The sequence below is a fragment of the Thalassophryne amazonica genome, chromosome 4, assembly GCF_902500255.1.
Source record: "Thalassophryne amazonica chromosome 4, fThaAma1.1, whole genome shotgun sequence".
Taxonomy (NCBI): Eukaryota; Metazoa; Chordata; class Actinopteri; order Batrachoidiformes; family Batrachoididae; genus Thalassophryne; species Thalassophryne amazonica.
In genome coordinates this window covers 135,889,085-135,902,834 of record NC_047106.1, presented here as the reverse complement: position 1 = coordinate 135,902,834, position 13,750 = coordinate 135,889,085, and the positions used below count along the sequence as shown (strand labels likewise).

The 13,750-nt window shown below is 42.8% G+C and overlaps 1 protein-coding gene across 1 annotated transcript in view; it reads right to left on the bottom strand.

Annotated features, from left to right (window-relative positions):
* Window positions 1–231: 231 nt before the first annotated feature.
* Window positions 232–13,750, bottom strand: part of nlk2 (nemo-like kinase, type 2) — a 106,387-nt gene continuing 92,868 nt past the window's right edge. The window contains 3 exon segments of the mRNA XM_034168636.1: window positions 232–739; window positions 5,836–5,929; window positions 10,499–10,697. Of these exon segments, the coding sequence (XP_034024527.1) occupies window positions 685–739; window positions 5,836–5,929; window positions 10,499–10,697 (348 nt within the window). The 3' untranslated portion in view covers window positions 232–684.

Below are 13,750 nucleotides of genomic sequence, written 5' to 3'. Positions count from 1 at the left end.
CCTGAACTTTGGCAAATCATATTGTTTAAAAATGACCATGTATGAAAGGGATCACAGAGAGCTGATTCTACATACATTATCCGAGTTATAATATTTTTAAAGATATTTGTAGCGTGTTAAAATTTCTTGATGCTGAAATGTTCTTAAATTGTGGGAAGTTTCTTGTTTCACAACTTTTAAGCCTGTCAACACAATTAGCACTGATTGTCTGAATATGATACAAACTTGTATGTAGTGCCAATTTGGCAATTTACCAATATAGATGTGAAAGTGTGGGATTTAATGCTAAGTACCCGAGCAAGGGGAATTATTCAATTTACTTAAACTATAAACTTCAAAATAGAAATCTGTACTTACATATATTAACACTATTTATACAAATTTATAATACAGCATCTATTAAATCCCTGTACACAAGGGGCTTATCTAGCTGGGAGTGATAAAAATAAGTTGCTTAAAACGTGATTTGGTGGCTAGAATATTTCAAACCCTTGCATGCCAAATTCTCTAAACCAGACCATAAAGCAATTTCTCTTAATTTTTCATAGGTGTGCACAGATGGCAGATCATTGACACCTGCTCTCCAGTGAAACGCTACGCAGATCAGAGCAGACATTCCGACGCCTTCTTGTTCCTCGTTCAGCAGCCTATCCTTTTGGGAAAGGTGATGATGTAGAGTAGATGCTATTCCCACACCAATGGTGATGGAGGCATTTCAGACGGCTGAGCCACTGTGGAACTGTAAAAAAGGAAAAAAAAAAAAAAAAAAAAAAACGCAAGAAAGATGGGGTTCCATTAATAAGGTATTAACATGTAGATTATACATTTTAATATGTAGACATATTTTTTGGGGTAAACCTTCGTGCCAGCTTCCTGGTCCGAACAGAACACGCAGTCTTGTTCGCCACATCATTACGTCGTCCATATTTACAGACTGTTCTGCTGCTAGCTTCAATTCCTGGACTTTTCGGGCATGCAGAGGTGATTTTGCCGGGAAGTTTGCATCGCTGTGACTCGTCTGAAATGACGCTCCTCTCTTCAGTAAAGATACATTTACATTGCAGATAAAGCCTTGGACCCATGAATAATGAGCCACGTACGGATTTGCCAGAATTTCAGTGATTATTTGAATAATAATCCATGTATAAATCTATCACGTATCCACTATGAAGAAGCCTCTATGTGCCTCTCCGTACCTCACATGTGCCACAACCAATCGGTTATTTGAGCCCCGACCAGCCTTGAATGGCTCGTGTTGCCACATATGATCCATGTAGCGCCATGTAACGCGATGCTGGTGCACGTTTAGGCATGGGTTTGGTCCAAACCTCCAGCCCTCCCACACTTCGTTCTTTTAAAGTCTAGGTTTTCAATTCACAGCATATATTCAAGATGTCACATTTTTAAACAAAAAAGACGCTCCTGCACAGTCCGGCCGGTGTGTGCATCCGTGCACCAGGCTGCAATTCATGTGTTGCAGTCATTAAGTGCACTTCTTCTCGCTGGCTTTATTTGTTCCGTGGTTCACCGGTGATCCAACTTTTAACTTTGTGTTCGTCCGTTATTGCCTGCAAAATCGCTCTTTTGCGCACTTGTGTTCTGCATAAATACTCATCTTCATTTTGACACTGGTGATCCAACCTTTAACTTTGTGTTCGTCCATTATTTCTGCAAAATCACTCTTTTGCAAGCTGGCCTTCTGCATAAATGCTCGTCTTGACTGCGGGTCATTGCGTCAGCGCGCTCAGAGTGCACCTCATCTGATCCATTATAACAAGATGTTAAATCTATCATAAACATACTTTTACAGCTGCTTATAAAGAAGGAATGAACGTGCAACTGTTTTACCAAGCTATTACAATATAAACATTACAAGTAATTACCTTTTAAGCTAGTAGAGAAGCTTGAATCTTCGACTGGACTGGGTTGCTTGACGTGAGGACGTTTCGCTTTAAATCACAGAAGCTTCCTCAGCTAAAATTCTTGCTCTGGTAGTCTGACTTCTGTCTTGACTCTTGTAGAGAAGAATAAACCAGAAGCCAACAAAAGCTGGAGTTTTTAACCTAACCAGACCCCTCCTACCGAGAGGCCGACTGCTATAGGCTAGTGACTAAACAATAGCTCTAATTAGCACCTATTGTGCACTCTCCTAATGATGGGATGGAAGCCTCCCCTGATGGCTCCCTTGACGACTCTCCTGATGACGTGAATGACTCATTACCATGAACAAAAGACTGAAACTGCTTAGACCTGAGTACCCCATTGTAAACAGGGGACAAAGCGTGTCTGAGACCCGCTCCCCGGTTAAGGCTGGGTTTCAACTGTTTTACAAAGAATGCTTCCTTGACACCTCTCTCAAACCATTTGTTCTCTCTGGCTAAGATTTTAACTTCCTTGTCCTCAAATGTGTGGTTAGTGTCTTTCAGGTGGAGATGAACTGCAGACTGAGGTCCACTGGCGACCTCTCTGCGGTGCTGGTATAGCCTCTTGTTTAAAGGTTGCTTAGTCTCACCTATGTAGTGTTCATTACAGTTTTCCTGACAGTTTTTCCTACCTTTTAAGCTGTTCCAAATATGTTCTCCACCTCAGCACACAAAAAGTGTTCAGATTAAACAGTCTTCCGTGATTCCAGAAGCAATTAGATGTGTTTTCAAGTGCCAAGTTCTGAAAAAAAAATTTTAACCCGCAACAAAATAATTATTTTATATACAGCGTTTGGCGCACAAAGCAGGTGGGATTGTCACGACGAAATGCACGAGAGGATGGAGCCAAAATAGCCTGTCCTGTCCTCGTAGCCACCAGGTGCTCGGATAATGGGCTTCTAACAGTCTTATTCTCACCACAAACATGCCTCTAACACCCTCATTTGTCCTTGTAGTACCCCGTACACAAACTGCCCCACACTGCTGTTGCTATATTTTGAACTTCTTGAAATTAGCGCCACGCTCAGAGATGAGCCTTTATGAGCCACTGATCTCCGATGGTTGAATAACCGGACTCGTACCAAAAAAAAAAAAACCCCCCAAAAAAACATGCTACATGGCTCATTATTCATCCATTATTCGGTGGGACCAGGGTTTAAGACCGATGGATTTGCCATTTGAACAAACGAAAAAATAATCCTCTTCCCACTCTGAATGACAATAAGTGTTTGATTTTTTTTTTAGCTTCCGCCAACGTAGCATTCCCTCGCCCTTCTTCTTCTTCTATGATGTTTCTTCTTCTTTGATGTTTAATGGCAGCGGGCATCCTCATTGGTGCATTGCTGCCACCTTCTGCATCAGTCCATCATAGAAGCACTAAATCCTCTTGAGTCCAGATTTTGTACTTTTACATGCAATCAACCAGTTGGGCATGCCAGAAATAAGGTCTATGAGAGTTTTTGCTGGCCTTAGAGATTATGGTTGGCTCTTTATTGTACTTGGCCCCACAAATCTTAGAAACATGGTGTCTAACCAGATCCTTACTCTGGATGGCATTACCCTGACCTCCAGTAATACTGTGTGAAATCTTGGAGTCATTTTTGATCAGGATATGTCCTTCAATGCACATATTAAGCAAATATGTAGGACTGCTTTTTTGCATTTGCACAATATCTCTAAAATTATAAAGGTCTTGTCTCAGAGTGATGCTGAAAAGCTAATTCATGCATTTATTTCTTCTAGGCTGGACTATTGTAATTCATTATTATCAGGTTGTCCTAAAAGTTCACTGAAAAGCCTTCAGTTAATTCAAAATGCTGCAGCTAGAGTACTGACGGGGACTAGAAGGAGAGAGCATATTTCACCCATATTGGCTTCTCTTCATTGGCTCCCTGTTAATTCCAGAACAGAATTTAAAATTCTTCTTCTTACTTATAAGGTTTTGAATAATCAGGTCCCATCTTATCTTGGGGACCTCATAGTACCATATCACCCCAGTAGAGCGCTTCGCTCTCAGACTGCAGGCTTACTTGTAGTTCCTAGGGTTTGTAAGAGTAGAATGGGAGGCAGAGGCTTCAGCTTTCAGGCTCCTCTCCTGTGGAACCAGCTCCCAATTCAGATTAGGGAGACAGACACCCTCTCTACTTTTAAGATTAAGCTTAAAACTTTCCTTTTTGAAAAAGCTTATAGTTAGGGTTGGATCCGGTGACCCTGAACCATCCCTTAGTTATGCTGCTATAGACTTAGACTGCTCGGGGGTTTCCCATGATGCACCCAGTGTTTCTTTTTATTCACCTCTTTTTGCTCTGTATGCACCACTCTGCTTTTAATCATTGGTGATTGTTCTCTGCTCTCTTCCACTGCCAATGTCTTTTTCCTGATTCTCTCCCCTCAGCCCCAACCAGTCCCAGCAGAAGACTGCCCCTCCCTGAGCCTGGTTCTGCTGGAGGTTTCTTCCTGTTAAAAAGGAGTTTTTCCTTCCCACTGTCGCCAAGTGCTTGCTCATAGGGGGTCGTTTTGACTGTTGGGGTTTTTCTGTAATTATTGCATGGCTTTTGCCATCAGTCATGGTTACTGGAGTGTGACTGGACAGCCAGGGGTCAGTCAAGGCTAAAAAATCCAAGTTGGAGTATATTAACAGATGCTGAATTTGATCTCTCTTTGGTATAATATTTTGTATGTTCAAAAGAGCACCAGTAATGCCCAAATCACCTTTGCATGGTTTACGGTTTGATAATATTTCACACCTTTTTGCTGGAAAGTTGCTCTGCTGTGGTCCTTTTTTATTCTTTGAATCTGTCCTGTTGCAGATGAAGGTGTAATGATGTAGGTCCTTGAGTCTTGAGCAAAAGGGTTGGATTGGAATCATTTTGCAGGGAGGAGCTCCTACTCCACTTAATTTCTTTGTTTCATGAGAAACAAAATTCTCTAATCGGATGAGACAACGACTGGGTGTGAATGCCAGACATCATGTTTGGACGAAACCAGGCACCATCCCTACTGAAGCATAGTGGTGGCAGCATCATGCTGTGGGGATGTTTTAACAGCAGGAACTGGGAGACTAGTCAGGATTGAGGGAAAGATGAATGCAGCAACGTACAGACACATCCAGGATGAAACCTGTTCCAGAGTGCTCTTGACCTCAGAATGGGGTGATGGTTTATCTTTCAGCAGGACAATGACCCTAAACACACAGCCAAGATATCAAAGGAGTGGCTTCAGGATAACTCTGTGAATGTCCTTGAGTGGCCCCAGCCTGAGCCCAGACCTGAATCCGAATGAACATCTGAAAATGATCTAAGCACTGATGCTCCCCATACAACCTGATGGAACTTGAGATGTGCTGCAAAGAGGAATGAGCAAAACTGCCGAAAGATAGGTGCGCCAAGCTTTTGGCATCACATGCAAGAAAACATGAGTAATTGCTGCCAAAGGTGCATCAACAAGATATTGAGGAAAAGGTGATAATACTTATGTACCTGTGATTTCTTAGTTTTTTATTTTTAATAAATTTGCAAAAACAAAACAAAACAACCCCCCCCCCCCCCCCCCAAAAAAAAAACTTTTTGTTGTCATTATGGGTTATTGTGAGTAGAATTTTGAGGGAAAAAATTAATTTACTCCATTTTGGAATAAGGCTGTAACATAGCAAAATGCGGAAAAAGTGAAGCTGTGAAAACTTTCCAGAAGCACTGTAAATATGCAGAAGTGGAAATGCTTTCATTTCTGAACATATCTTGCTTTCAAGTAAAAAATATTACAAAGAAATGCTCCTAATGAAAGAAAACAACACCCAAGACACATTATTTAGTAACAGTTTTTTCAAATGATTTAACTGCTAGAGTGTTTATGTTTGGCTGCAACATTAGTGCCAACGGAATCCAAACTACAGGTGGTTCAAAAAGCCTCCTACCTGATGAAGCTTTTGAAAGCAGCTGACTGAGGGTTGATGCAGAGTGGCACTCGACTACCCTTTTGCTGTTCCAAAATGAACTGATGAATGATCTCTGTGGAAGAAACAGATAGACCAGCATATAGCCACTTAGTGTGTTTCATCACATCTTCATTATTGTAATATTTTAACACAAAAATTCCAATGGCAACCACAAAATTGGGGTGATTTAAATTAATCTTCAGGCACTGCACCTCTGTGTTCTTTGTGCGCCCCACCATTAAAAAGGTTGGGTTTGTTAAAACAAAAAACAAAAAAAAAAACCAAAAACCTGTGACATGCTGCACTTTATGCATGTCTAGTGAAGACTGTTAAACATCTGGACATGAAAGTTCATGTCATACATAAACGGGTGAAGGACTGCGCATCTGCTTTTTTCTGTTCAGCTGGCAAAACAGCTGCTGGATTTTCGGTTTGTCACGGATCACAAAAGCCCCAGATCGGATCAGGGTTTTTTTTGTTGTTGTTTTGGAGCAGAAAAAAAAACAAAACAAAACAGAAATACCACTTTGCTTTCCATTTTCAAAAAATAATTTAATGGGCAATTTTTTGCAATTAATCCGTGTTTCAAATGCGTTGTGAACCTTGGCGGGCAGTCCCTATGCACTACAGATCAACTGTGATCAGTTACACCCCTACTGGATGTACAAAGTTGTTTTCACATGAAGCCAAATATGAATTGCAGATGTTTCATCTCTTCGAGAGGTGCAGCAGGTGTATGGAACTGTAGTAGGTGTTCAATGATGGTGATCTTGGCCTTGGTGAAACCTTAAACATTCAGTTGCAGAACGGTGATACCATCCCACATGACATCTGTTTTATGCTTGCCCTAAAGACTGCACATGTTCCAGATTGGAGCCAGGCTGCAGATTGCCCCCAGCCGTTCAACACCAGCATGCACCACTGGAGCTGCGGCCATCTGCAGCCTGCATATTCAGATATGCAGAGCAGAATGCACAGCACATCATCCAAGTGCGCCCCATCCTCCGCCAACCTGAAAATACAACCGTAGACCTAACAAACCCTAACTCTAACACAGAGAAGAAAGAGGAGGAAGACTAGAAGAAGAGGAAGAAGTCAAAGTCTTATTTCTTAAACACGATAAACTGTATAAATAAAACATTCCTTTGAATGCTAAACAGATATTACAGTCTCCTAAAATATTTGAGTAAGGAGCTGTCGGAGCTGTGAATGAACTCATGTTTGGATCAGTTAGGGAGGAGCAATATATAGACCTGACCGGGGGCCAAAAGTCACAAAGGGGCCCCGCATTACTGTCAACCACATATCACACAATATTTAAAAATACAATCACTTGCATGTAATAACATGGTAAATGGACTGCATTTATATAGCGCTTTTCCATCTGCATCAGACGCTCAAAGCGCTTTACAATCATGCCTCACATTCACCCTGATGTCAGGGTGCTGCCATACAAGGCGCTCACTACACACCGGGAGCAATAGGGGATTAAAGGCCTTGCCCAAGGGCCCTTAGTGATTTTCCAGTCAGGTGGGGATTTGAGCCCATGAGCTTCTGGACTCAAGCCCAACACCTTAACCACTAGACCACCCCCCCCTAATAATTGTTAACTGAACACTATCTCATTGCATGATGGAAAATGATTTATTTTATACTTTAATTGAGGAGAAATAAGAGGTCCTACATAGGTCCACTGATGCTGGTGCTTATCTGCAGATGAGACAGCAGTACAGTCTATGAGTCCCCCTGTAAGGGACACCCAGTCTAACAAAGAATACTTCCCCAAGATCAATACCCACTTATACCTGGGTGGACTGAGATAACACAGATGAAGTGTGTAGTTCAATGATGAAGAAGACTGATAACATGACTGGGAATCAAACCCAGGTCAACATACTGGTCACACAACTGTGATCCCACTGAAATACCTGCTCTGTCTTCATTGAGCTGCTAAATAAATATTAAAATACAGTTCAAAATGCTTTTGCTCATGAAGCTGTTATGTGGGCCGCTGAAGAGGAGGTACTGCTGGGCCCACCACCACCAGAGGGCGCCCTGCTTGGAGTGCGGGCTCCAAGCACGAGAGGGCGCCAGACCCAGAAGAAGTGACAGCTGTCACTCATCCTCAGCACCAGCTGTCACTCATTCATCATCATCATCATCACCATAAAGGCCGGACTACAACTCCACCTCCTTGCCGAGAAATCAACTACCGAAGAGGTAATTTCTCTGCTGACTCATATCGTTGAGTGATAATCTGAACTTCTTTTGCAGCCGTTATCCTGTGGTGTTCGTCCTTATCTGTGGGATTGGCGTTTGGTGTGACAGCGACGGCTTCGCCTCACACCCCAAACCAGATAAGTGGTTTAAACAGGAGCTGCACGAGTGTGTGATTGGAGGTGGAGGTGCTCCCTCCTAACTGAGTGCAGACTGTGGATTACTGAGTGTGCGAATTCACACGCATCCAGAACTGTTTTTGTTTTCTGCCAGCAGTACCAGGGTCAACAGCCGAAGACAGAGGCCACCTGGGGACTCGGGACTTGACGGCTCCGGTGTTCTTCAGACCGTTGGTGGTGGAAGCCGTGTGGGACGCGGCTCATCTCTCGTCGGGGGTCTTCTATCTTCGAGCCTGCCCACACGTCACCTGGTGCTAATTGACTTTACTGATCTTGTGTGTTTAGTTGTGTGTTGTCACAACATTAAATTGTTACTTTTTGGCTTATTCATTGTCCGTTCCTTTGCGCCCCCTGTTGTGGGTCCGTGCTACGACACCTTCCCAACAGAAGCTTTGATAACAAGGGAGATACAAATGAATAGATCATACATTTAACATAAAGTCTTTCCCAAAATGATCAACTTTCTTTCAACAAATCACGCAGCCTGAATTTACAGCTGAAATTCTAAACACTAAACACAAAAAACATACGAGGTCTGTCAATAAAGTACAGATCATCAGTACACATCATTGGCCTCTGACTATGATGCTGATCTTTTCTGACTTAACTTGCATTTGAGTTTGAAATACATTTTTATATATACGAGGGCTGTCAATAAAGTATAGGTCCTTTTTATTTTTTTCAAAAACTATATGGATTTCATTCATATGTTTTTACGTCAGACATGCTTGAACCCTCGTGCGCATGCGTGAGTTTTTCCACGCCTGTCTGTGACGTCATTCGCCTGTGAGCACTCCTTGTGGGAGGAGTCGTCCAGCCCCTCGTCGGAATTCCTTTGTCTGAGAAGTTGCTGAGAGACTGGTGCTTTGTTTGATCAAAATTTTTTCTAAACCTGTGAGACACATCGAAGTGGACACGGTTCGAAAAATTAAGCTGGTTTTTGGTGAAAATTTTAACGGCTGATGAGAGATTTTGAGGTGATACTGTCGCTTTAAGGACTTCCCACGGTGCGAGACGTCGCGCAGCGGTCCCAGGCGCCGTCGTCAGCCTGTTTCAAGCTGAAAACCTCCACATTTCAGGCTCTATTGATCCAGGACATCGTGAGAGAACAGAGAAGTTTCAGAAGAAGTCGGTTTCAGCATTTTATCCGGATATTCCACTGTTAAAGGAGATTTTTTTAATGAAAGACGTGCAGACGGGTCCGCGCGTCGGGACGCAGCCGGCGCGGTGTGGCGGCACAGGAAAAACACCTCCGTGTTGATAACCATTTGTAAAATCCAGGCGGTTTTTGATGGCTTTCAGTGGAGTGAGTATCTGAGAAATTGTTTAACAGTTGGGCATGTTCCAACTTGTCCTTAAGGCTTCCAACAGAGGTGTTTTTCCTGTGGCGGAGTGTCACGGCGGCTGCGAGCCGACGCTGCAATCCGTCCGCACGTCTTTCATTAAAAAAATCTCCTTTAACAGTGGAATATCCGGATAAAATGCTGAAACCAACTTCTTCTGAAACTTCTCTGTTCTCTCACGACGTCCTGGATCAATAGAGCCTGAAATGTGGAGGTTTTCAGCTTGAAACAGGCTGACGACGGCGCCTGGGAGCGCTGCGCGACGTCCCACTGCGTGGGAAGTCCTTAAAGCGACAGTATCTCCTCAAAATCTCTCATCAGCCGTTAAAATTTTCACCGAAAACCAGCTTAATTTTTCGAACCGTGTCCACTTCGATGTGCCTCACAGGTTTAGAAAAAATTTTGATCAAACAAAGCGCCAGTCTCTCAGCAACTTCTCAGACAAAGGAATTCCGACGAGGGGCTGGACGACTCCTCCCACAAGGAGTGCTCACAGGCGAATGACGTCACCGACAGGCGTGGAAAAACTCACGCATGCGCACGAGGGTTCAAGCATGTCTGACGTAAAAACATATGAATGAAATCCATGTAGTTTTTGAAAAAAATAAAAAGGACCTATACTTTATTGACAGCCCTCGTATATATAAAAATGTATTTCAAACTCAAATGCAAGTTAAGTCAGAAAAGATCAGCATCATAGTCAGAGGCCAATGATGTGTCTTGTTTGATTCTGTCTAATTAACAATGAGACAAATGTGTGAGTTTTGTTGAAGTCACATTTAATTTTAAAATGCTCACATCAACTGGTCTGTGCAGTCATAAATATACTTTATACAGACATGCTGAATGTTAAGTACTGCAAACCAAAACAAGACAGTGCCTCAATTCAGCAGCTAAACTGACCTTTGACCTGTCGTACAGAGCTCAGGTTCTTCTCAAAGCCATCATCAAACTTGAGATTGGTGACAGGTTCAAAGTCACTGGTGTACACTCGCCCAGAGGATGTGGTGTAGCAGCATTTGCACATGCACGTGTGGTAGCGCAGTCGACCCTCGTCCAGATAAGGGTGAGCAAGGGCATCCTTTGCCGAAATCCGCTTTGACTGCAAATCACACAGGTAAGTTAGAATCATCATAAAACTGCGAGATGAGTTAGCAAAAGCAAGTCTTCTGTCAACAATGTTCAACAATCTTCCAGTCTGTCAAAACATTTCTCACTGTTCATTAGTAAAAGCTTCAATACGACATAATCACTGTGGTAGCCATACTGAATGGGTTCTTAAAAACTAGTAAATATGGTCAATGGGAAGGGTAAATAATCATACAGATTACTGGAGGCCTGTCATCCCACCAGCAGAAAGTGATAGCGAGTTATTACTAGACAGCATGGCACAATATAAATTCACAAACAGAACTGATTAAAGGATAAATAATGGATCAACAAAACTGTGAGCAGTATATTATTTCTAAACAATTCAAGAAAACACAAAATAGCCAACTGTGTTTGTTCAGCCTCACTAAATGCCAAATTAAAGGAAACATCAGCTAAGAAGTAAAACTGCATCTGTGATTGCAGAATAGCTGTCAATAAGGACGTATTAGTACGGCAGGTACACCAGTGCGTGGAAACTTTAAAAACTACTGCAGTGCCCATAGAAAGTATGCATTCCTATAGAAAAGTGGGAGTTTTGCTGACGATCTTGGTCAAAGCTGGCGCGTGAGAACATTCCACTTTGTGAGAATAAAGCAAAAAGCGTCTGTGGCTCACAAATCTCTCAGACTGTGTATTATTTATTTCTTTATATTTTCTTTCTCTTCCCCATGAACGCGTTCGAGATAGGCATCTGTTTAAGGCATAGAGTGACTCATCTTTGTCGATAATCTTCGTTGAAGCTGGCGCTGAGAAAGTTCTGGCTTCAGTTTTAGGTTTACCGGTTTTGTTACTGTGTTTGGGACTGCGCGTGATGCATTGGGATTGTGCATATTGCTTGTCTGTTTGTGTTTTGAAATTTTAGTGCATTGATTAAGTTATATTGTTTGTGCACATTTCTTTGGTATTATTGTTATGAGTGTATATATATATATATATTTATACATGTATACATTCTTTATTTTCTATGGTATAAGGGGAGGTGTGACGAGGCGCTTGTAGCACCGCATCCCTCTCTGCCGTGCGCACTCCTCCTTCTCTCTTTCCCTCTGTGTTCATGGACCGTGTGATTACAGCGCGCTGTTTTTCTGCATGAACTTATATACATTCTCCCAGTTGCAGTGTGGTTGAGGGTGCACAATCTGCGCCTACATGTATATACGAGGTCTATTAGAAAAGTATCCGACCTTATTATTTTTTTCAAAAACCATATGGATTTGACTCACGTGTGATTGCGTCAGACAAGCTTGAACTCTCGTGTGCATGCGTGAGTTTTTTTCACGCCTGTCGGGTGCGTCATTCGCCTGTGAGCAGGCTTGAGTGAGGAGTGGTCCAGCCCCCTCGTCGTCGTTTCATTGCCAGGAAATGGCGGAATGATTTGGGCTTTGCGCCATGCGGCACCGCTGCGACGCGCGAAGCCTCCGCTCCTCTTTCCATGACAAAAACTCCTGTAACAGTGGAATGTGCCATTCATTTCCAAACTGGACCCTGTGTTTTATCCGGGACGTCGTCTGACTAGCACAGGAATTGTGAACAGACGTGGACATCAGCACTTTTTCGGCACATTGAGACAGACGTGCGGAGGAATTCTGCGCGTCACGGCGGTGCCGCATGGCGCAAAGCAACGCCGTGATGAAGCCTCACAGGACATGGTCTGGCATGTCCAGGCACATTCACAATTTCTCAGATAACCACTCGATGGAAAAACCACCGACAGCTGTCTGAACGCCATCTCAAAGCCGTCCTGTGAGACCAAAACGGAGGTGGTTTTGTCTCGCTCCAGTAGCGAATCCATCGTGACGCGCGAAGCCTCCACTCGGCTTTCCATGACAAAATCTCTTGTTAAAAGTGAAATGTGCCAGAAAATGGTTGATGTCCAGCTCTTGTGATAACCAGAGAAATTGCACAAGATGGTCACGGATCCAGACAGCCATCCGTTTAGAAATGAAATGGTCGTTCAGCCTGTCAATGGCGGCTTCGGAGCGCGGTGCACTCCACAGCCGCTGGGGGCCGTCCTTAAAACGACAGTAACACTCCTTATTCTCTACCAAGCCCGTAACATTTTCACCGAAAGCCAGATAAAATAAAGGTTTTGAAAATGAATCCCAAATATTTTCATAATAAATGATGCACATCATCATGCCATGCGCAAGCCATATCCGAAAGCTGAGGCTGATCTGACAAACAGTCAGAGATATGCGAATGATTACATCATAACTACTTCATGGATTCTCACCAAATTTGCACCACAGATAGATATTAGGCCATGGAAGACTCCATTAATTCTGGGAGGTGATCCTGATCCAGGTCGGTTTCCGGTACCAAGTTTCACTTTATATAGTTTTTGAAGGATTACGTCAAAATTACTTCACGGATTCTCACCAAATTTGCACCACAGACAGATATTAGGCCACCGAAGACTCCATTAAATTTTGGAGGTGATCCGGATCTGAATCCAGATTCTGGATCAAGATTCACTTTATATAGGCTTTGAAGGATTACGTCAAAACTACTTCAGAGATTCTCACCAAATTTTTACCATGGATATATATTAGGCCACGGAAGACCCGATTAAATTTTGGGGGTGATCCATATCCGAATGTGGTTTCTGGATCAAGATTTCACTTTACACTTTGAAGGATTACGTCAAAACTAATTCACAGATTTTGACAAAATTTTCAACACAGATAGATATTAGGCCATGGAAGACTCCATTAAATTTTGGAGGTGGTCTGGATTCGGATTTTGGATCAAGATTTCACTTTATATAGGCCTTGAAGGATTACTCCAAAACTACTTTGCAGATTCTCACCATATTTACACCACAGACAGATAGTGGGGCATGGAAGACTCCATTAAATTTTGGAGGTGATCTGGATCTGGATTGGTGGATGTTAGAAATCCCTGATTGCTCTTGTTTACAATTGTGCTGGGTAATTATGTACAACACACATCCATCAGGATTTTTTTTTGGGGGGGGGAACACCCGTGCTATGGCAGTCCCCT